At 36.6% G+C, this 23955-nt stretch overlaps 2 protein-coding genes and 1 long non-coding RNA gene across 3 annotated transcripts; all 3 read right to left on the bottom strand.

Moving 5' to 3' along the window:
• Positions 1–2085: 2085 nt before the first annotated feature.
• On the bottom strand, positions 2086–3666 carry LOC116205653. Its single transcript, XR_004156548.1, has 2 exons — positions 3109–3666; positions 2086–2470 (listed from the first exon to the last, which is right to left on the bottom strand). It is a non-coding gene; the product is annotated as an uncharacterized LOC116205653 (long non-coding RNA).
• Positions 3667–11484: 7818 nt separating this feature from the next.
• LOC116204397 (omega-hydroxypalmitate O-feruloyl transferase-like) lies at positions 11485–12272 on the bottom strand. The gene is made up of 2 exons (XM_031536473.1): positions 11973–12272; positions 11485–11871 (listed from the first exon to the last, which is right to left on the bottom strand). The coding sequence occupies exons 1-2, from the start codon at positions 12270–12272 to the stop codon at positions 11485–11487; spliced, it is 687 nt and encodes a 228-aa protein (XP_031392333.1).
• A 2614-nt stretch (positions 12273–14886) lies between these two features.
• LOC116205605 (omega-hydroxypalmitate O-feruloyl transferase-like) lies at positions 14887–17105 on the bottom strand. The gene is made up of 3 exons (XM_031538238.1): positions 17012–17105; positions 16220–16716; positions 14887–15953 (listed from the first exon to the last, which is right to left on the bottom strand). Exons 2-3 carry the CDS (start codon positions 16649–16651, stop codon positions 15096–15098), a joined length of 1290 nt encoding a protein of 429 aa, XP_031394098.1. The 5' UTR covers positions 16652–16716; positions 17012–17105; the 3' UTR covers positions 14887–15095.
• Positions 17106–23955: the final 6850 nt, after the last annotated feature.

Genomic DNA, 23955 nt, shown 5'->3' with positions numbered 1-23955 from the left:
AGCGCCTAACCTTTTTGTATGGGACATCTAAATGGAGCTACATGCCCTTTCAAATAAGCAGAGTTAGGGACCTCTCAGAATATTATTTTCTTAGATATCATCCCATCAAAAGGATATTAATTATAATTCACAAGATATGAAATATCTCACTCAAATCACGGCCACTAATTGAGAGATTATATCTTTAATTATGTAAATATGCAATATATTCTTACATCCTTGTCATGTTAGATGCAGAAATTAATATCCTGACTGAATCCGAAGTTCATTCTTTATGAGAGAATTGCTCAACATTCGCGTTCAACACATTAAAAGATTCTAAGAAAACCACAAAAGAAGGTTACGATGAGTGAATGTTGCACGTCACTGTTTAATTATATATATATGGCCATGGCCTGTGTAGAAAAGTTTTGAACCCAATGTAGAGAAGTTCGGGTATGCTGTCACAAATATAATCTACTAAATGATTTAGTTTATGTAGTTGATACAGTCAATGTCTAGATATATATATATATGTATATAATGATAATGCTTTTGACTTTCTTTAATCTAATTAATATATTCTAGTAATATTGCTATTTTTATAGTTTTGCAAGTCCATTAAAGCAAATGACATCTACCAACATGCTATATATCGCTAACAGAAGTTTACATGCATAAATTCTCGATAGTTAATCGCTTCCGTGAATTAGTGGCATCGTTATATATCTGTAAGAACCTTCAAATTTGGTATTAGGCATATCTTGATAAACCCATAACACACCCTCTATCAAACTGATCGTCATATTTTTTGACCAAGCCATTTAAGCGTCTTAAGTGGAGGCGGCAACATAACTAAACATAATAGGATAATCGATAATATATAATTTAGGATTAGTATAGCAAAGAGGGGAAAAGAACAAATCGAATAAAATTATACATAATAAGGCCAATCATATAACCGATATAATTTTAATTTCTAGGTGGGGTTGAGATGATTCTTAATCTACAATAATTGCTGGCCATTCACGACCAGGTAAACTGGGGGATTAATAATACAAAATATTAGTCAAACTAATATTATTTAGGAAAATTTTATGATGCTCACTTTTGCCCAGCCTGGCTTTTGGCCTCTGACCAGAAGAACAAGCCATATATGTATATACAAATTTGATAGTTTTTAGTGATGTAATTTGATGGAGCCTTTCTTATATATTTAGCAGTTTAGAACATTGTCTCTTATTATTCTCGACAAGAAACCAAAAGGGTTCTAACTTCAATTATAACAAACATAACCGTGGAAGATTCTATGATACATTGCTTATGGTACACACATGTATTCAATGGTTGAGATTTAATTTTGAAATTTCAAAAGTAAGAATTCCAAAAAATTTCAGTGGTTGAGATTTTGAATGTAGGATATATAACTCTAAGGCTACGTTTGGTTCGCTGGAATTGAATTGATACAGAATAGAATAGATATTGAATAAAATAGACATGAAATAGAATAGAAATTGTAATGATTTTTTTAAAAAAATTTGGTTGGAGGAACTAACAAAACTGAGAATTATAATTCTAATGTTTGGTTAGCTTGAATAAGGAATAGAAAGAGCATAAATGGGGTGAAAAGACAGAAATACCCTTCATGCTAAATCTAATAAGGTTTTATAGGATAAATAGATAACTTTAATGACAATTTTTATAATGAATAAAAATAAACATTTTAAATAATTTAAAAATTAATAATTTTTAAAAATTAATTATTTTAATTAAATTATTGAAAATTGTGCTTATTAATAAAATTAATTATTTTAATAATTTAATAAGCATAATTATCTAAAGAATTAATAAAAACATATTCTCTTACAATAAAAAACTTACCGTACATTATAATTTAATTACTAATTAAATAATTAACAAAGAATAGCCATTTAATAAAAATATTTCAATTATTAAATAAAATTATGAAAATTATTTTTATAAAACGAATGACTTAGCCTGTGTCGTATGGCGCCCTTAAAACGAATCAGGATGTGTATAGCTCGATCTGAATATGTTAGAAACTGCAGAATATGACCATAAAGTAAAAGGCGGGAAGCAAGTATAAGAAAAGCAATAACAGATGCAATATAACCATCATCTCAGAATATACAAGGACATAGTCACAAGTGCAGCATCAACAAGTGCGTCAGAACAACATAAAGATAGATATCCTAAGAACCAGAAGGACAATCGATAGTTCATACAGCGTTCGCTATAATCTCTCATTAAGCCCTAACCAAGGGAGAACTCCGTGTGTATTAGCTCCATGCAGAAATCATTCAAAGGCCCACTGGTTCTCCCTCCGAACCTCTTCCTCTTCCTCAGGCGTGAAGTCGTTCTTGATGTTGAATGTCTTCCTTATCTCCTCCGGTGTTTTGCCCTCGATCATATCCGCCACTGTTTGGCAAGTCAGATCCAACAACCCCTTGATGTTCAAGTAATTTTCAGCCTAAGCAAACAAACAACCACCAGTATCAACCATTGTCCATTAGATGACAATCATTTTCACTCTCTCAAAATTGAAATAACTATAAACAATAACCTACATACCCTAAATTCTATCATAACTTGTGATGCTTTCATAACTCTCTCCAGGCAATGCCAGTTCTATTTCCAAGTTCATTCTATAGATTTAAGTATACAACCCCAAGTTAACAAGCAAAGGAGCATCGAAATTGGTTCTCAAGCAGCATTCATGTTGATCCTTCATATGACAGATCAATTTAACAGCCAGCACCTGACAACTAAGTAGCAAACTAATCGTCCCGCATATTTAATTGGAAACACCGAGATGAAAGCAGCATATTAAAAACACGATGAGCCCCGAAGAGGGGCTGTTAAGATGGGTCCTTTTCAAGAACTCAACTACATCTTTAATCCAGAAACTTCGAAAAAGTTAACCAAGTAACGACCAAAGAATGACTTCTCAGAGTAGGAAGAAACAAATACTTTCAGGAGAATACATACACAGGAAATTTACCCAAAAAATGGAGCTTCAACAATAAAATTGTGAAAAGAACAGGCAGCGAAACTGAGCCATGGCAATTGGCAGAAATCAATCCAGGTCATCTAAAGCAAGAACTTTACATGGAATGAAAAAGAGATGTTGCGATTCTTGCCGTAAATGACTATTAGGAGGTTGAGTAGAATGATGCTTCCCTTTCCTGGATGCGAACAGGATCCTCCGCCACAGCAACCGCTTCCCGAACAGTGATCTCAAGCTCGGAGACTTTCTCGATTCGAGTAGAGGAATCAATCGACAAAGCCCTAAATTTGAATTTTTCGGAGTTCGGGTCGACGATCTGCTTCTTCTGCAGAAAGAAACATCGCCAATCAGTCAAATGGGTGGAAATAACTAACGAGCAGTCAATCAATGGACCAAGAATGGGTGGAATCGAAGGAGAGTTCAAGCCTATCTGCTTCGGCTCAAGGGAGGTCCGCGAGCTTCATCTGTCTTGTTGTTGTTTCCTCCGGCAGTGTAGTGGCGGGGATCAGCACCTGAACCCTTTTCCGTGGTGGTGGAGGGACGAATCAACACTGGATGCGGGAAGAATCGAAGAAGAGCTATTCGATTGCTCTGTTAGGGTTTCTGAAGCTTTGACGAACACGAAAATAGGGCTTCTCTGCAAGAAATAGCAAGATGGCATGCGATTGTAGTAATGCAAAGAAGTTGAGGGGATTTTTGCCTTTTCACGTCAATTTCCGGATGGGGAAATGCCATTCCAGACAGTCATGCGAGGCACCCCTATTCTCCATGCAAGCCGAATAGCTAATTCGGGTCGGAATAATTATTCCGCATTCCCTTAAACCAAACGTTGGAATGCCTATTGCGTACGGAATAGGTATTCCGTTCCCTATCATTTCTTGTGAACCAAACATGCCCTAAATGCATGTATCATAGACCAATCCATACACCATAGTCAAAATAACCAAATCGAGTTTCTAAGTAGAAAGGGTAAAGAGTCATGAAAATCGAATAATACAATCATAAGTAATTTCTAAACAAAATGAAAATAGCGCTTTAACTTCAGCGGAAGCAATTAGTACTTACCATTAAAAGATGATGTAGTACAGTGACACATACTTAGTAACCATGACGTTCCAGGTCAATACTAAGTGAGACTACCCACCCCTTTATTAGCTATTAAGATTTTTATTTCATTGTACTAGAATCACGAGCTTCCCTTGTAACTGGGAAAAAAAAAAGAGAGTAGTAGTGTCTACCATATATATGCACACCTATATATGTAAATATAACCTTTCACTACAAGAGTCGTATCTAAGGATAGAAAAATATATCCCTAAGAGTACATAAAATTACCGACGTCGGTTGGTTCAAACGGTTCGGCGCTTGTTCCACTTAAGTGAGGTCTCGATTTGAATCTTTGTGAATGCAGAAAATCCACGTTTGGAGAGTTTTACTCATTAGTGGACCGACTCAGCTCGACTAGATTAGTCATGGTCTAATTGAACTTTCGGACAGTGTTATCAGAACCGGACCAGACATCGAACCGGCCGAGGCATGGGTTCATGGGTTCTTGGGCTCAACCGGGAGTTCGATGGGTCGGACCGCTTGTTTATTTATAAAATAAATAAATATATATCATTTAAGAGTGAACTATCGATTCAGTTTCTATAACAGATGCTAGGTTTTCTTCCAAATATATCAACAAATGATAAAATTTAAGACACGCCCAACAAGATGGTTCCTCTAAGTCAACTGGTGAGAGGTATTTGCTCATTTTCTCCATTAGAAATTCCTCAACATTCATCATGTTACTGTTGCTCTCTACATCGAGATCACCATCTTCCTCAGTGATTCCAACAAAGAAAGATTTCGGAGAAGGCCATCTCTGGGTTTGCCATGGAGCAAATTTAACTGTTCCTGAGAAGGTAGCCTCCAGGCTTCTCCCAACAAGGCTCCCTCCACTTACTATGATTTTCCACTCAACAGAGCGCTCTGTATTTAAAATAGTGCCTACTGAAGGAGTTTCATCAACAGATATAATCCTTCTCCTAGGAAAGGGCATTGTCACAGTACAAAATTCCATTGACAGAGGAGACTTATAAGTTATAACCTTCCATTAAGCGTAGTCTAAACAAAAATGCACCCTCGTCTAAAATTTTTCCAAAGTCAAAAGAAATCGCCTGAAGAGATAGAATGGATTGGAAACAACATATAACACATGAGTTATAACTCATAAGACCATAACAACCTCAGCACACAAGTGTCTGTCTAACATTCACACAACTCACACATAAATTAACAACGAAAAAAATATAAAGATAAGCCACAGTTTACCATCACAAGTTGATAAATCAAACCCAAGAAAGACTAACTAATCGGTCAATATCATCAGCAATTCTATGCACTCACATCTCCACCATAATTTCCACAAATATTGTCTTCAGCTGCAGCCAAGATTGTCAGAATTGCGATTCTACCTAGAATCGGTCGAGGGTCGTAGAATCGTGAATCGCGATTCGAATCGTGAATCGTAAGATTCTACCATAATTTAAAAAAAAACAGCATATATATTTATGTAGCATACATTCCTGAGTAAAAAAAAATCAATCCTTGTTCATTCAAATAAATACCATAAACCAACAAATCAATAATAAGTCATAAAAACACAAAATATCGTTATAAATTATCGAAATTAAAGGTCCAAATCATAATTCAAACTCCCAAAATAAAAAGTTAATATAAGTCATAACATAAAATGAATAAACAGATCATATCTCATCCAAATCTTCATCGTCACCAACAACATCATCATACAAAGTATCAAACTCATATGATATGTTAACAAATTAACATCCCTGATTTCAACCTCCAAGCCAAAAAAACAGAGAGAGACGGCACTATACAGTATACAGCAAAACTTCACGCAACTGAGACATAATTAAATCTAAATATGGCAAAGCTCGACCTATTAAATGGAATTGCGTAATTTTTGGTGCGGTTTGGGTTTGGAGGTGGGGCTCAGTTGTGTTTCCTTAGCAATTTAATTGCTTTATCTTCAAACTGTGGCATCCAACCACAAAAAATGTACTGATAGTGTTACTGGACCACCCAAACAAATGGCAGTTAATGCATCGTAGACACTGTCAGCATTTTCCATTAAATTGTGGATGAAACAACAATCACCTACAGATCCCCGACACTATAGACCCTTCGGACCGAACCAGAGTCTAAGTCGGTGGACTCGCAACTCGCAGGGTACCGACGCAATGAATAATCATATTGCCCGTTATGATGGAAGCTCGAAGAAGCAGGTGGATGGAAGAATTAGGGATGAAATCGTCGAAGACTCGAAGATTTAGGGGCAATGGTCGAACGACAAGCTCGAACTAGAAGGAATAAGTATCAAGGATGGAAAAAATTAGGGTTACAGACTTACAGATAATTGAAGAAAGCGATTGAAAAGAAAGAAGGAGGAGGGGGGGTTGGAAGAGGACTTCAACCTGGGCCTGGGCTTCGGCCTGCTTCTAGGCCCGAGCTTGGGCCGAATCTAGCCTGAATCCAGAATCGTAGAATCAGCCCGATTCTGTGATTCAGCGGTTTAGAACGCGATTCCAGTTCGATTGCACCATCCCGATTCTTCTGGTAGAATCGTAATCGTAGACCCCCCCTTGAATCATAGAATCATACGATTCTACGATTCGAATCGCGATTCTGACAACAATGGCTGCAACATCATGAGGTGCTTCAGGAGCTTCAAACAATGGATTCTCCTGGACTCGGTCACTGACATTCCTTCCATCAATATTCTCTAGTAGGTGGCGTAGGAGTGGATGTGTTGCTATTGCTAGCACCAACAGAATTCATTATTTAACTAGCAACCTGTAATGATGAAAAAAAAAATTCAAGCTCATCATTAAGAAAAACAGGGCAATAAAGACCAATAAAGAGCGACTAAGCGATAGCTCGAAAGAGTAAAGACCAATAAAGGGTAACATTGTCAAAACCAACCACCAATGCCTTAGCAACAGCAAGTCACCATGCAAAATCTTTCCAATAATGTCAGCAACAGCAACAACAAGCCACCAATAATGTCTACATTGCAAGTTTCAAGAATTATTCAATCAAATGTGTTCTAAAGAAATATTTATATTTATCCGGAGTGTAATAATTTCAACTATGATCTAATCTAATATTTAGAAAAAGCCAAAAAGTTTAGACTTCCGTCAACGTCAAAGGGGGGCAGCCAAATACATTTCCATTTCAATCAAGAGACGAGCAAGAAAGGTACTTTTATCATCCTGATCACATATATGATGGAAAAAAATTGTGGAAAACAGAACAGTTATACAATATCTACCTTATGTAACACGTTGGGATTATTTAGCGACTATGTTCACAGAAGCAATAACCGTAAATGGACCAGAACAATTGGGGAATATTCAAGTACCTAAAAGAGCTAGTTATGTCAAAGTAATTATGTTAGAGTTGAGTCGTATAGCTTCTCATCTCTTATGGCTTGGCCCTTTTAGGGCAGATATTGGTGCACAGACCCCCTTTTTCTATATTTTTCGAGAAAGATAATTAGTATAGATCATCAGAATTAGTAATTATCTATTTGAAGCTGCCACCAGTCTGAGGATGATGCATAATTATTTTCGTATCGGAGGAGTCAGTTCACACAACTAGAGCCGCATATTATCAGAAAATTTTTCTGAGAAAAATCAACCAATCAATGCCTCAATTGGTCACCGCAACCACAAGCAAAGGAGAAGAGGGAGGGAAAGATTGAACCAAAATGGGTCGACTGACTCGACTCTGCCGCTTGATGAGTTGATGAAGAGGAATCGGAGAAGCGACCGGTCGCAAAGTGGATGAGCTGATGAAGAAGAATCAGAGCTGTCCGGAAGAAGATCGAATGAAGATGAGCTGATGAAGAAGAGCAGCAGAAGGAAGAGTCGAAGAGGAAGTGATGAACTCGAGATCGAGAAGAAGAGAAGACAACTAGGGTTTCCAATTTTTTCCAGATTTCAACTCTGCAAGTCTGCATTCTGAATTAATTTCTGATTTCTTCAATTCCGAGTCGGGATGCAAGGAGTTTGGGTCGGATTCCGCCTAAAATTTCTAAACCCAGGAACCGGCCGGTTCGAATGGGTTCCATGGATTCATGTAAAAACCAGCCGGTTTTTTATGCATTTTCGGTTTTTAAGCGAATCGGACCGGCCATAGGTCCGGTTTTCGGTTCGATCGATCGAACCATCCGGTCCGATCTGGTCTGAGTCTGATAACAATACTTTCGGATACCATGGTCCACACTGGAAAAAAATACATAAAATCGAACCATAATTAGCAAATAGGGACATTTGGGACGGGTTCAAGTCCATCCCAATAATTAGCATTGCAAAAGTATAGGGAAGGAATTTCGTCTCTAACTTCAGAATTAGGGATGGAAATTCGTTGAAACTCCTCCCCAACCTATTTTTCATTTAAAAATAAAAGACTAGGGATGGAAAGATATCATATATTATGTCCTTAGAAGACACGAATTTAAAGACAGAATTTTTGTTCCTAATTTAAATTTTATGAACGAATTTTCATCTCAAACTCATATTTTTCTTTTTTCGATTATCAGGGAACTTCATAAACTTAGTAGTGTTAGTAAAATAAAATATAAAAAAATTTCTTTTTTTAATAATAGGAATCCGTCCCAAAATTCTGCCAAAGCCATCTCAATCCATAGCGGTTCTAGGCCCTCTTATAAGCGAGCTAGGGGGAATAGGTTCATCTGAGTCCGCTTTAGGCCCGTTAGGGATGTTAGGCCCAATAAGGCCCGTAGGGATTTAGGTTTACGTATATGTCCATTCGGGACTTTAGACTCATCCTATAGCCTTATCGTAGGCCCAGAATTAGGGACGGAATGGTTCAGCTCCTTATATCCTTCCTCATAAGACAGATTCTCTGTATTTATCGGAAGAAAAAATCCCAATTTTATACGTCTAGGAAAGTAAACTGTCAATTCATAAGATTTTAAGCAAATTTTCGGTAAGTATTACTCAGCCACTTAGATATTGATCCAACTCATCTTCTTATTCTTTGGAGTACAATACTTTAGTGGATTTTGCTTAATTTACAATTTAGTTCAGTTAATGTAACACCCAATCAAAATATTTGAAAGTGAGAAGTGATCCTACAATGAGCCCAAATATTCCCATTTATAAACAATAAGATTGATTGTTACTCATTCACTTTGGATGAGTAATAATCAACCAATATTTAAGAGTTGCGATCAAGTTTTAGATGACTATCGTAGTACCCCTTCATTTTTTCTCTTCGTAGTTATCTTAGGAATCCCTACTAGTTATGGATCTCTTTTTTTCGTGAACTTTTTTTTTCGGTGAACAGCTATATAGACCTATTTTATAACCGAATAAAATTTGTTGATGGTGGCTTTTATGTGTTACAAAAGGTAAATTGATTGCCCGACCCATCGAGTCTTGACTAGATGGATTTTTCTGCATGTATTGATGTAATAATGTTAGAAATTTCGTTGTTCATAAAATAAAAGGTCCCTGCCACATAATATCTTTGTCAATCACACTAGATTTCCATAGTTGGAATCGTATTCTTCTGTGCATATGTTTGGTAATTGCACTGCACCAGATTTCTATCCTGACACCATATCCTACAGTACATTTTTTTCTTCGGTGAATTATCCCAGCCTTACATTTTTTTTTTCGAGTAAATAGGGTTATGAATCTAATATAATAAAATAAAATTTTTAATAACTAAATAAAGCATACGTTTTAGTCTTTTTGTCTCTAGCATGTGCTGCTAATTGATTTGTCTTGTTTCTCTCCTGGCTGGAATGTGGCCATATCGAGTGCTGTCTTGTCTTAAGATTATGTAATATTTTTGTTTACGAGACGTGATTGTTGTTATCTTTGTCTACCCTTTCGGAGGCTTTTGTAATTCTGAATTTATTAATAAAATGTGCTATGCTTATTTTTATTTTTATTTAAAAAAAAACACATGTAGTCCCATTGTGAGAATTGAATTCGAATTTTCTTGGTTATCAGATAAAAACATGAATAGTGAATATGTAATTTCATTGTGAAAATTGAATCTGAAATTTCTTGATTATCAGACAAAAACGTAAGTCACTGCGTTATAATCCTCTTTCTCATATACAATACTTTTTCTGTTACATGAACATCCTACAATACATCCAAAAAATTTTGAATTTAATAATAAATGCTATGCTTATAAAAAAAATTATGTAGTCCTATATAAGAATTGATTTGAAATTTCTTAGTTATCAATCGAGAATGTGAGTCATTGAGCTACAACCCTCTTTCTCATCCTACAGTACATTTTCTTTTAGATGAGTATCCTACAATTCATTTAAATGCTTATTGAAATGTCCATATGTTACACGAGAAACTTATTGATGATAGTAAGTATTTCATCATATGGCATAAGAAAGCTCTTCATAGTGAACTGATGATTATGAGCTTATTATAGCACACGAATTATAGGTCATAAGTTTGTGTAATGGAAAAAATTTAATTGATATTTTTCCTCAATTAATTATAATGTGTCATGTGATCGCCCATGCCCATAGGTGACCCGAGCACCATAAACTATACATTTGCCCTAGACATCTTTTATGATTATGGTGGCGTTTGGTGACATAGTAGAGTATGATTCTACTTAACTCTACGGAATGAAGACAAAAGTAATTGGGGGATTTATTATTAAAAAATTGATTGTAATGATGATTAAGAAAATATGTGAGAGAATTTATTATTAAATTAAATAAAAAGATAAAAAAAAATTAATGAACAGTTGGAAAAAGTTAGTATTAAAGAATTAATTATAATAATGATTAAGAAAAATATTTAGGAGAACTTATTATTAAATTGAAGAAAAAGATAAAAAAAAATAGTGATTATATTGTCGAATTAAAGGAAAAGTAAAATGAAGTTTGATGATTACTCCATAAACAAACAAACCTTTAAAATGAACAAAAGAAAATTTATCCAATGTGTAATTTCCATTATCAACTTGTATTTGCTTCAGCATTCACCAATTTCCAATATGTCATTTTTAAAAGAATTGCAATAATTAATTAATGCATGGGCTAGCAAAAGGGAAGCCGAACTTCATGCTCTTCTGCGCAGTTTCTTTTGAGTTTCTACACTTGGTCGACCAGCTCCTGGAAGGTGTTCATGGCGGAGATCGGGAGGGCCATAACGACCACGATTCCCTTCTTGCCATCTCCCTCCAGAAGAAACACGCAGAGCTCCCTCGCCACGTCACCACACCCGAACTGGGCGGGGTCACCCCACCCAAAGTCGCTCGAGCCAAATGACAGGCTGTGGTGAGGCAGCGTGTGGTGGTGACCAGGTTCCCGAAATAATTGCCCAGGAGTGGGTCCTTGAACTTGGACCGGATGTCCACAAGGATCCTGAGCTTGGTGAGCTGTGCGGGCTTCATGTTTAGGGCCTTCTGGCTCTCCACACCAAGGCTGCAACCGCTGAGAAGGTGCTGCAGCCTCGCAGCCTCCCGTCGGCCAAGGCTGCCTTCTTGATGGCTGCAATCTTCTCCGGGCTGAAGGTGAACATCCGGTTTATGTTCCTCTCCTTCTCGTACAGAGACTCCATGTCCGACGTGTCAGCCATCTGGACAAAGTCATCGTAGGGTCCTTTGTGGATCGGGGGAACCCTAGCTTGGAGATATGAACGGCCATGGAAAGGGGCAGCTGGGGAGCCGCCTCGGGTTATCTCGGCCCACGAGTTGACGAAGGTCATCCCGGATATTCCATCCGCCATGGTGTGGCTGATGGACAGGCCTAGAGTAAATCCACCACATCTGAATTTGGTAACCTGTTTCAGGAAAATGGCGGATGAAGGAATTAAAAATAAATATAATATACATATACATGTATTGGATGCATGCAGGCATATGGTCAAGAGACTATACAAACCTGAACTGTAAGCAGGGGAAGGTCCAAAAAGCTCTTTATGTTAGGATCCATATAGACAAGCTTCCTCGATGTGTCCGGATCAGGCACACGGAGGTCTCCTATCATGTCGATCGTGCAGTTGGTGATCGCCTCCACGAATGCCACAGACTTCTTGGAGCAGTTGACCACAAACCGCCCCTCGGAGTCCAGGCCAATGGCCCCTGCGAGCGGGTAGAAGTGGACAAGTGCCTTGGCTAGGGACTGCTTCAGGACATCGACCGTGGTCTCACTGCTGGTCCTGCAGGCGTAGATGGTCTGCATTGGGAACGGATGGCCTGGTCGAGGCTCGACAAGAAGTAGAAGCCCTCGGGAGTCTCCAACTCCGGGTTCACAAACACAGGAGGGGACCTCTTCACCGTCATCACGCTGCCGTTGATGGTGAGTGTCTCCATGTTCACGGTGATCTTCGATCTAATATGTCTTGGATCTCGGTGTTAAAATATGCAGATCTCTCAAGGCTGAGTGATACAATAGAAAGTATGCGTGCGTGAACTACGAGTTGATGGCAGCTTCAAAATGGAGCGTAGTATATATGGAAGTCGAAACTTGAACTGTTACATATATATATATATATATATATATTGGATTTTTCTATATAAATATATATCATATTTTATATATATGCATATTTTATTGTGAAATCAACTGAAATTATGGGTCCGCCGACTTTATAAAGAGAGAGAGTTGCCCGGGTGGAATATCCATTAGCTATTCAATCTTATTGAATTGCTGTTTTGGCCAATCAAAACGCGCGTTCATGCCGGCGTTGACTGTCAAAATAGTCGACAATTTTTTTTTTCTTTTTGCTGAATGACGAATTATTCACCCAACATGCGTTCTTGATCCGAAGGATTATTGGCTTGTTTGATTTCAAAATTTGATTTTAAAATTATACTTTAATTTAATTCTACCCACAACAAAATAAAATAATTCATACAAAGTCAGAGAATAGGCCTCATTTATACTATTTTTTTTTTACAACAAAACAAAATAACTCATACAAAGTCAAAGAATGAACCTCATACATAATCATTTATATCACTCTTTTTCAAAATTAAAATTTAATTTTAAAATTTTACTTTGAAACCAAATGTAGTATATATATCACTTTCTTAATGTAGATATGATTAAGCATGTAACCACACATGTAGATTTTCCAAAAGAAGCAACCGATCATGATTTATTAATTAATTTATAACTACATACATGGTTTTTAAATTTCTGAGAAAAATTGATTACAAATTTTATACGTGCTTGTAAATCCTCTTTTTTCCTGTGAAAACTACTACATATGTATGCACTTACACAGTTCATCAAATAATGCCATGCTGCACATTAATATAAATAAACTTTTATTTTCCATTAGGTCTTTTTCTTTCTGATAATAAGCTTTTGTTTTCCATTTGTACTTGTCGTACCCACAACAAATAATTACGGATAATTACTAGACATTTTATTTGTATATCTTTCCTTTTCTAATTTACAAGACCTGACTAAGATATACATATATTATATATACACAGTTAGGTCCCATAAACTATAGGTATCAAAACAAAATCATACCAAGCAATATATGCCAATGACCATGAGAAGGGACATTTTATGTCCCACGATGCAATAATTTATCAATTAATAGGCCATTCAAAGTCGGGTTCTGAGAGTTTTGATCACATTTATCCGATTTATGTGACCGAGTTTCTTTGTTGTATTCTTGAATTCCCACTTGATTAATTAAAAATAAAAGAACTTCTTCCATGATTTCTTCTAATAATTATTCCCCCAAAATTAGATGTTGCACACCTCTGCTCTTAATTTTAATATAATCTTGAATGATCGTGATCGGGAATTCCATTAGCTGCATGTGATATATATATATATATATATATATAAAAGTATAAACCGAATCTATATTACATATCGTGCTTCTGCACTTCCTATATGCATCATCCATCATTTTCAGGGACACTTGCCTTGTTTGGATGGACAGTTGAATTTTAAAATCTTACTTTAACTTAATTATACTCATAACAAAATAAAATTTTACATACAACAAAACAAAATAATCCATATAAAATCAAAGGATGAACCCCATTTATACCACTCTTTTTCAAAATCAAAATCACATAACTCATACAAAGTTAAAGAGTGAGCCCCATACATAACCATTTATACCACTCTTTTTCAAAATCAAAATCTAATTTTAAAATGTTATTTACAAATCAAACGCAGCATAATTAATTCTGAGTAAGCCAACTGCCCTTATGGACATAATCTTCAGAGCATTTACATAGCAGACTAATTTCTTCGGGTTGAGAGCTGCCCCTTCATGACCAATTATTTCGTCAAATCACTATATTAAACAATAAGTGCGCGCACCCGACCTTACTTTGGCCTTTGGCCTGTGTAGAATAAGAAAATTTGCAATCAATTTATCACTTCAATTCATACTCTATTCAACCAAAATCATCATTTATATCTATGTGTACAAAACTAGGTTAGATATGGGAAATGCTACCGTGAAATCATTAAAAGCGGTGATGTTTGAAATGTGAAAATGTCTCTTTTTTTAATAAATATTTGAGCGGAAAGCCTTAACCCGAAAAAGTGCTTCGCGGTTAAAATTTTCCAACCAAATGTGGGAAAAAATTTCTTCCGGTGATATATGGTATTTTCACAACGCCATCGTGGGTACCACATCTTGTAAATAAAATTTATTTGGTGCGAAACATAAATAAATTAAATATATTACATTATTACTTAAGTTCCCCGAATAATCCACTAGACTTACCAAATATACATTTCTTCCTATATTCCTGAAAAATCCTTTTTTTCTTTTGCAAAAAATGAACAAAAAATTTTCTCATGTGAGTAAATTTCTCCATCAAACATGTATATTAATTTTCATCAATTAATACATAAATTTCCAATATATATTATTGTTGATATTAATCAATGGAATAGTAAAAATAAATGCTGTCAAGAAACGGTCCAAAATTAGCTGAACTTATTCATGTTCTTCTCCGCCATCTTTATGAACCTTCTATTCTGATAAAGTATTCCCTGGAAGCGGCCGCGCGGAGATCTCTACATTTGATCGACCAGCTCCTGGAAGGCGGTCATGGCCGACTCTGGAAGGGCCATCACGACCACAGTGCCCTTCTTGCCCTCTCCCTCCGGGAGGAACACGCACAGCTCCCTTGCCAGGTCACCGCACCCGAATTGGGTGGGGTCACCCCATCCGAAGTCAGTGGAACCGAATGACAGGCGAGTCCATGAGCTTATCACGAGCGTCCCCACCGAGGCCAGTGGTGGCCTGTACACATCAATGTAGTCGATCCTCGACCGAACATACTCCTCGTCCACTAGCTGGCATGCTTTCCGGATCTGCTCCACTGTGCATGAGATGGGCCGCTCCATCAGCTCGCCAGCCGTGGTGAGGCAGCATGTGCTGGTGACCAGGCTCCCGAAGTAATTGCTCGGGAGTGGGTCCTTGAACTTGGACCGAATGTCGACGAGGATCCTCAGTTTGGTGAGCTGTGCGGGCTTCATGTTCAGCACCTGGCTTCGAGCCCGCCACACCACAGCTGTGACGGCTGAGAAGGTGCTGCAGCCCTGCAGCCTCCCATCAGCTAAGGCTGCCTGCTTGATAGCTTCAATCTTCTCCGGGCTGAAGGTGAACATCCGGCTTATGTTCCTCTCCTTCTCATACAGTGACTTCATGTCCGACATGTCGGCGATCTGGACAAAGTCATCGTAAGGGCCCCTCAAGATCGGTGGGACCCTAGCCCGGAGGTATCTGCGGTCATGGCAAGGGGCAGCCGGGGAGCCGCCTCGGGCTATCTCGGCCCATGAGTTGACGAATGCCATCGCCGACACTCCATCCGCCACGGTGTGGCTTATTGAAAGACCTAGTGTGAATCCTCCGCATCTGAATTTGGTCACCTATTTTCAAAAACCAAAAGGAATTAACTAGGTCATTATAAATTTAATAAGAAAATATATGATCATAACGAAAATTTCACTTGCAAGAATTAATTTTCACACCCTTACTTATCAAATAAACAAAAGAAAAACATGAAAAATAATAATGCGTGTTTTCAATGTGGCCTTTTTTTTTTCCATTTAAGGGAGGCCTATGGCCGATGATATATTTGATTCATGCATATATATATATATACACATATAGTGAATATTAACTATAGACAAACCTGAGCTGTGAGCAGGGGAAGGTCCAAAAAGCTCTTGACATTGGGGTCCATATAGACGAGCTTCCTCGTTATGTCTGGGTCAGGCACGCGGAGGTCACCAATCATGTCGATCGTGCAGTTGGCGACCGCCTCCACGAATGCCACGGACTTCTTGGAGCAGTCAACCACGAAGCGGCCCTCAGAATCCAAGGTCATGGCACCTGTGAGCGGGTAGAAATGGACGAGAGCCTTGGCGAGGGACTGCTGGAGGACGTCAGCCACAGTCTCGCTGCTGGCCCTGAAGACATAGATTGTCTGCATCAGGAACGGGATGGCCTGGTCCAGGCTCGACAAGAAGTAGAAGCCCCCAGGAGTCTCCGACTCCGGGGTCACGAACACGGGAGGGACCTTCTTCACCATGATCACGCCACCATTCACGGTTAGAGTCTCCATGTTCTTTGTGATATTTGATCTAATATGTCTGGGGTCGGTGTTGATATATATCACCACTGGCACACCTAGCCCACAAATAATAATGCCGATCAATATGAAGTATGGATCAGGTGACATATATTGGATCCCAAATACGGAAAAAAAAAAAGAGAAAAAAGGGAAATGATATCGACGGGTACGCATTGGTAACATGATTCATTTGGGTTGGACCTGTATGGCCACCTCGACTATTGTCGCACGACAACCCAATAAGATATAGTCGAACAACAATTGCAAAGTGGTGATGAACGACACATCCGGTACCTTAAATATGGATATATATGAATACCTATATATTGAACACATTGTACGAGGGCGTACCTTTCTTAGTTATATGTAATTGCGTGGCTAGTAACTCCCTAGCTAGGTTTCTTGCTTGCTCTAATGATGGCCGAGGGATAGAGAGATGAAGTGTGAGTTGAAGACACAGCTGATTATTATCCGAAACCGAGCAGAGAGTTATATATGGAAGTCGAAAGCTGGCAATCCCACCCCACCATGTAGCGTTGCCCATTGCAGGTATCCAGGCATTTGCAGAAACCGCTCGTGGATGACGAGGAAAAACATTAACATAAAATTTTATAAAATATATAAATATATATTAGTTGAATGGCAAGCAATTTCAATTCCCGTAAAGATCGGAGAACACAAGTTTGAGTTCCGAAAAACGCATTTATTGGGAAGAAAAATAATTTTTAGTAGTTGATCTCCTGAAATAGTGCAAGTAATATCTCCCACAATTTATATTACCAAAAAAGAATTAACAAAACATGTGATATATTTTGTGTAATTTATTGAATTTAAATTGACAGTCCCCCCCCCCCCCCCCCCCCCCCCCTTCCCCTATATACAGAAGGGTAAGGCTGCCCGTTGAACATGTACTATTGCTATATTGGGATCTTATTCAATAGGTTTTATCCAAAACGCGAAACGCGTTGATGAGTTGGAGTTGATGACGGCCAACCTTGGCCTTTAAAATAGTCTACCACTGAATTCACCGGACACGTGCATGCGTTCTTATATGTAGACATTCAGCTGAGGAATCATTAGGTGAATTTAGTTCATCACGTCATCCACGAACCAAGCCATTAGAGTAACGACACGTGCACAAATTGTCAAATCCTTAGAGTGTGTTTGTTTTTTAAAAATTTTTAACTCAATTCAACTATACTTATTTTCAATTCAACAATACAATCATTACTTTTTAATTTTTTTAATTATTAAATTCAATTTTTAATATTAAATTCTCTCAACTATTCATTACTTTTTTATAATTCAACAACACAATCATTACTTAATCATTACTTTCTCTCAATTATTCATTACTTTTTCACACTTTTTCTCATAATTCAACAATACAATCATTTTAAACCAATTAAAACCAAAACTCAACTCAACTCAACTCAACTCAACTCTAAATTCAAATGCACTCTTAATATCTAAAACTCTTCATCTTAACAAATATGTCCATCTCCCTCTCTTTCTCTCTCCCCCTCCCACTCTTCACGAGCACATTACTCGGCCATATCCCTCACCTCCCCCCCGCCAGTCGGCGACTCGGGCTTCCGACGACGTATGACCACAGCAACATCTCTCTCTTCTCCTTTCTCTTTCCACTTAGTCTACGTTAACCTGTGAAATCTCTCTATCTCTCTCCTTCGAGTTGGAATTGGATCTTGGACTGAGTCATAAGCTTTGACACCGCCACGAGCTTTGACCCTCCAACCTCCACTTCTTTCTGCGAGGAAGAATGAGGTGCAAGGCTTGAGGTCGGCCCAAGCCCGAGTCAAGGATCCAATGGGAGAGGGAGAGAGAGAGTTAGAGATAGCAAGACTGCAAAGTCGAAGGAGTCGATATTCTAACAAAGACGAGGAGTTTTGGCTTCCTACACAGACACACCGTTGGAAGTATGAATGCCCATGCCGACAGGAAAGAGGTGGGGCTGGTTGAGCGTTCTGCAGATTTGGAGGAGAAGAGCAGGGAGAAGGAGAGAGAGGGAGATGGGCCCATTTGAAAGTTTGAAAAATTTGGGCTTTGTCGAAATTGAGTGTGAAATCACTTTATCGGTTTGTCATTCATCTAATGGTTGGTTCAGGAATGACGTGGTGGACCAAGTTCACCTGATAATTTCTCTATTCGGCTAGCTTGTTTGGAATAGTGGGTTATGAGGAATTATGGAGAGAAAGGCTATGAAGGGTGTTTTTATTACAAATTTATATAAAAAGTTTTATATAACCCTCCCGTCCATAATACTCCATGACTTTCAACTCAGACAACCACAAAAAATGGATTCATCCACTTGTATGCAATTGCACAAATTTGACATGCTGAGTAAATGCTTTCGAAGGAGTTGCAAATTATCAATATAAATTGGTTCAAGCATCATTTGTTCCATTTAAATAAAGTCTTGGGTTAAAGTTTTATGAATGAAAAAAAAATTTATATTTAAATAACTTTATCTCAAGGGGGTGACCCGTCTTGAATTTTATTAGTCATGAACAATTAAATTTCTGGATATCATGGTATACACCAAAAAAAGGAATTGCAAATTGATCCGCGTGTTCAACCTGACTTGTGATGCTAACAGCATGATAAGCCACCACATGTATTGCACTATGTATAAGTGCGCATACTAACTTTCTACGGTATACGATGCTCGAGAGATCTCATGAGTCCACGTGCATGGCTATTTACGGTTAATCGATTGATAAATCCTTTTCTGTTGTCTGCATGCTTAGGTAATGGATCCACGATCAATTAATGAATTGATTGATAGATTAATCATTTTTTATTTAGAAAATTTTACTGGACATTCCTTTTCAACAAAATTATCAGAATGTAATATATGTCGTTGACTATTAGCATGACACGGAAATTATAATTAATTAAAATAAATATGTTTTCCCAATTTTACGACGGAGCTTCATTGTTGTGTTATTATATTCCCACTTGATGAAAAATACATACATATATATATATATATATATATAATTTCTGCCGTTAGGCTGAAGTTTCTTCAGATCCACTTTTTCTTTTTTTAAAGGAGGTTATAATTATGGATAAAGAACTTACACGTCTCTGCTCTTAATTAATTATATGGCCAGTCCAGATAGATTTTGACCTCTAAGTGATCAAAATGTTTTGCCTGACACAATTAATAAATTAGTTGGTTATGAGATTGACTAGAGTGTACATGATCGGTAAATTATTATAAAAACCATCCATACATATGTATATATATCATGATAACACTCTACAGAAATCTAAATAAACCCGGATGATCAATCGAGAATCCATTAGTTGTCCTGTGACAAACCATTGAAAGTGCCAGCTTATTGAATTTCATATCGCACTTCTGTGCTATTGTTGGAACCTCATAAGTTTTCAAGTGACACTAATGTTGACCAAGAGCCCACTCTTATATAAAGTTGAAGGGCGTGTCTGACAAAAGAATTAAGAGGATATTCTATAAAAATATGTATGTAATTATTATATTTAATGGGGACATCAACATAACGGGCAGAATTGATGTGGGCTGATGTTCTTAATTAATCTATGAAAATGTCCATCTGCCAAAACAAATATATAAGTTGCAACCCTTCATGACCAAAGCTAGTGATGGAAATAGCATACAAAACCTGGTCAAATTAACACACATTTACATATACATAATACTAGTTAGAAAACCCGTGCATGTATTTACATGTATGTAAATTATAAACTATATCAATTTATTTTGGTACGCTTCAATATTTTTTTTGGACTTAATTTGACCAAATTACCAATAAATCTTAATGAGATTCGAATAATAAAAGAAAATGTTAAATTTAGTGATGAGTTTCTAAGAATATTTCTAAACCGCACAACTTCCTTATAAATCCCTTTAATCTCTATTTTCAATTCAAGTATCCGCAATAATCACTCTCAAACTTAAGCCTTTCATGGCTAAGATATTGGGTTTATTTATTCTAAAAATAGAAGTGAAATTTCGAGAACTGTAAAAAGAATAATTATAGATGACGTATTAATAGTAAGAAATTTGGATTCTAATTATAACTATCATAAGTTTTTTTATTTAGTTATATTTAATGTCATACTTTTATTATGAACTATAGTATATATTATCTCATGCATCGCATGCAACGCTCACAAAACATACTTTAGTAAATCAAGAAGAAATTTTAAAAATCGATTTGCATGCAGTAAAATGAGGAAAAGTAGAAGAAAAGAAGAATTCTTTTCTTTTAGGAAAAAAAAATCTGTATAGCATTTCTGTTCGAAGAAATTTGTAGTAAAAAATGTGATGTTTTCTAAATATATTTTCTAGGTTTTTATTTTTTGTATGCATTTTTTATTACACAAATCTCGTCGTTGGTTTATGCAGAAAACTGCAAACATATAATAATTTTTAATATCAAAAATAAATTCACATTAATTTCTTCTAATGACCGCGAGATATCAAATTAATTAGATCATACCCACCGATATTCAGGTTGTGTTTGGTTTTAGAGTTGAGTTTTGATTTTAATTGATTTGTAATGATTGTGTTGTTAAATTATGAAAAAAAAGTGTGAAAAAATAATAAATAGGTAAGAGAATTTAGTATTAAAAATTGAATTGAATGATTAAAAAATTAAAGAAAAAAGAGTAATAATTGTATTGTTGAATTGAAAATAAGTAAAGTTAAGTGAAATATAGTTGAAAAATTTTTTGAAAACAAACGGATCCGCAATTTTCAAAAGATTGAAAAATATAAAAGATTTTCGAGTGGTTTAAAAACTTGGCCTCAAAGATGTTAGACAAAGGCTAGCCTTGCGCAATAAAATCTTTGATATTTTTTCAAAAATTAAATTATTTAACGAATCCCATAATAAGATAAAAAAGAAAATAAATGAAAAAGAAAATAAAACACATACGGCAATGGAAGAACATCGACCATTGGCCACCCCTGACAAAGTGGCAGCGAAATAAGACAAAAACGGGGGAAAAGGACGCGGAAACTCATCGCCATAAACTTGGAAACTCTAAAGTTTAATTTCTTTTTTTTCGGTGGATGAAACTCTAAAGTTTATATGTATTATATTAGATTAGATTACATACATATATTATATGTGTGTGTGTGTGTGTAGCTAATTAAGCTGGCTTTGGCCTTTGGTTTGTAGACTATCAAAATCGATTGCTCTACCCACCATCATGATTATCTATTCTGAACACTTTCTCCATCAACCCCCCCCCCCCCCCCCCCCCCCCCCCCCCCCCCCCCCCCCCCCCCCCCTCCTTTTCTTGATGAATTTCGATTGTCAATTATTATCACAATGGAATGTTATTATTATCTGTCTTAATCTTGTGAATCCGAATATACAAGATATTACAGCAAGTGAATCAGTTGATTAACAGATGTTGTTTTGTTGTCGACTTCCTGCGTGTATTACAGGGGCCTCCTCCTTACTCGTTTTTACATAATTTAATTCTGGAAGGAGCTCCAACCAAAACTTACTCCTAATAAGAAGTTGTTTTAGAATTTCTCGAACTTCGACCCCAATCCTTACCCAAAATTAATCAAATAAATATAGAAATGGTTAGGTGAAGATTCAAAGAATGTAATTACAAGCATTCAATTTAGGGGGAGTAAGATGTTCCTCTCTAATAAAAATCAAGTTGGCTATGTGGTCCAAAAAGGGGATAGAGTTCATCACTAGTCCTCCAAAAGAGGGCCGATTAGAGACAATTATGGCGCGTTTAGTTTTAGAATTAAAGTAATTTTGATTTTGATTGTGAAAAATGATAAATAATTATATAGTGTGTTGGGTTAAAATTAAAGTTAAATTTTTTTACTTGGAAAATTTATATTTTTATTGTATAGTGTATTGAGTTAAAATTAAAGTTAAAATTTTTGTGATTTTAACTGCGAAATCAAACGGATTATTAATGTCAACTTTGTCTTTCAACAAAAAAAGATTCTGACCACTGGCACCATCCTTAGGCTTGGTCCTTTCTTGGGGCATAGACTAGGCTTATTTATTTTTGTCTGTTGTTGTTAAATTATTCATTGCTGATGTGGCCATCTATGCTAAGACATTATTATCAAGAAAATGCATGGCCCGGATTGATTAAGAACCTCTTATGATAGATAGTCGTTCAACTGTACGTCCATTCTTCTTATATAATTATTTAGGTGGTATTTGATAAATTAAACGCTTAGAAATTAAAAACTTAATTAGTTAGGGAATAAATTTATATGAAGAATGGAAGAATAAATGAGGATGAAAAAAGTTTTGTGAGAAATAAATAGCATCAATGAGTGAAGATTAACTTGTTTCATTAAGTTAAAATTTTCTATTTATTTCATTTAAATGATTTTTTATTTAATGATTAAGTAATTTAAATATTTATCTCTTATCTTTCTCTCTTTCTTACATTCATTTTCTCTTACAATTAACTTGTAACTAACTTTTAAGCACTTATTTAATTAAGTTGAAACAAACACACCGTTAGTTAATTAGGTTCAATTGTGAAAAAGATGGTATAGCGCAATGAGACACGCCTTCGCCTGTTAATCAAGATGTTGCAGGTTCAATTATTGCCATGGGAATTACTCGTGCCCATTTATTAGTTAAAATTTCAATTTCATCATACTAAATTCATGAACCTCCCTTGGGACAAAAAAAAATTAAGTCCAATCGTCCCCCAAAAATATAAATAAAGGCCCAATTAGTCCAATTCGAACAATCCAAGATCAAAGTATCCCGTCGGCGTTTTAAATAAAGAGGTTTCGAATTCGATTCTTTCAAGTGAAATCTCCTTTGTAAGGCCAATGGGCCAAAAAATCCCTCTCCAAATATGATCAAACATTTTTCTTCTTTTTTGATAGATATGAGTATGATTGAACAGTTAAAGTCAAAAGGAAACGTAGAGGAACAAGCTGAGGGCTGAGGACCTCTAATCCCATCTCGACTGATGGGCTTAAAGATTGGGCCATGGCCAATCAACTTGACTCATTGCCGTATGAAGAAGTTTTGATATGCTGACATGGAAGTGATTTTCCCTCCTTTGAGATGAGGAGGTCTAGCAAGCTAAGCTACTTTATGGTCCAGAACCAGAAAGTTATGGAGATTCTAGTAGTCTAGGAATGACAGCCCACGAATTAAAACACGATAGGCTGTCCTTCGCTAGATGAATCAAGCGATCTCGGAGTCGTTGGGTTTGCTGTTCGCTGGCAACCCTTATATCAGTGAATTAGGTTTCGATATCAACAGGCCGCCACC

The sequence above is a fragment of the Punica granatum genome, chromosome 4 (genome assembly GCF_007655135.1).
Source record: "Punica granatum isolate Tunisia-2019 chromosome 4, ASM765513v2, whole genome shotgun sequence".
Taxonomy (NCBI): domain Eukaryota; kingdom Viridiplantae; phylum Streptophyta; class Magnoliopsida; order Myrtales; family Lythraceae; genus Punica; species Punica granatum.
The sequence above is the reverse complement of the archived record's forward strand: the minus strand, read 5'-3'. Positions and strand labels throughout refer to the sequence as shown.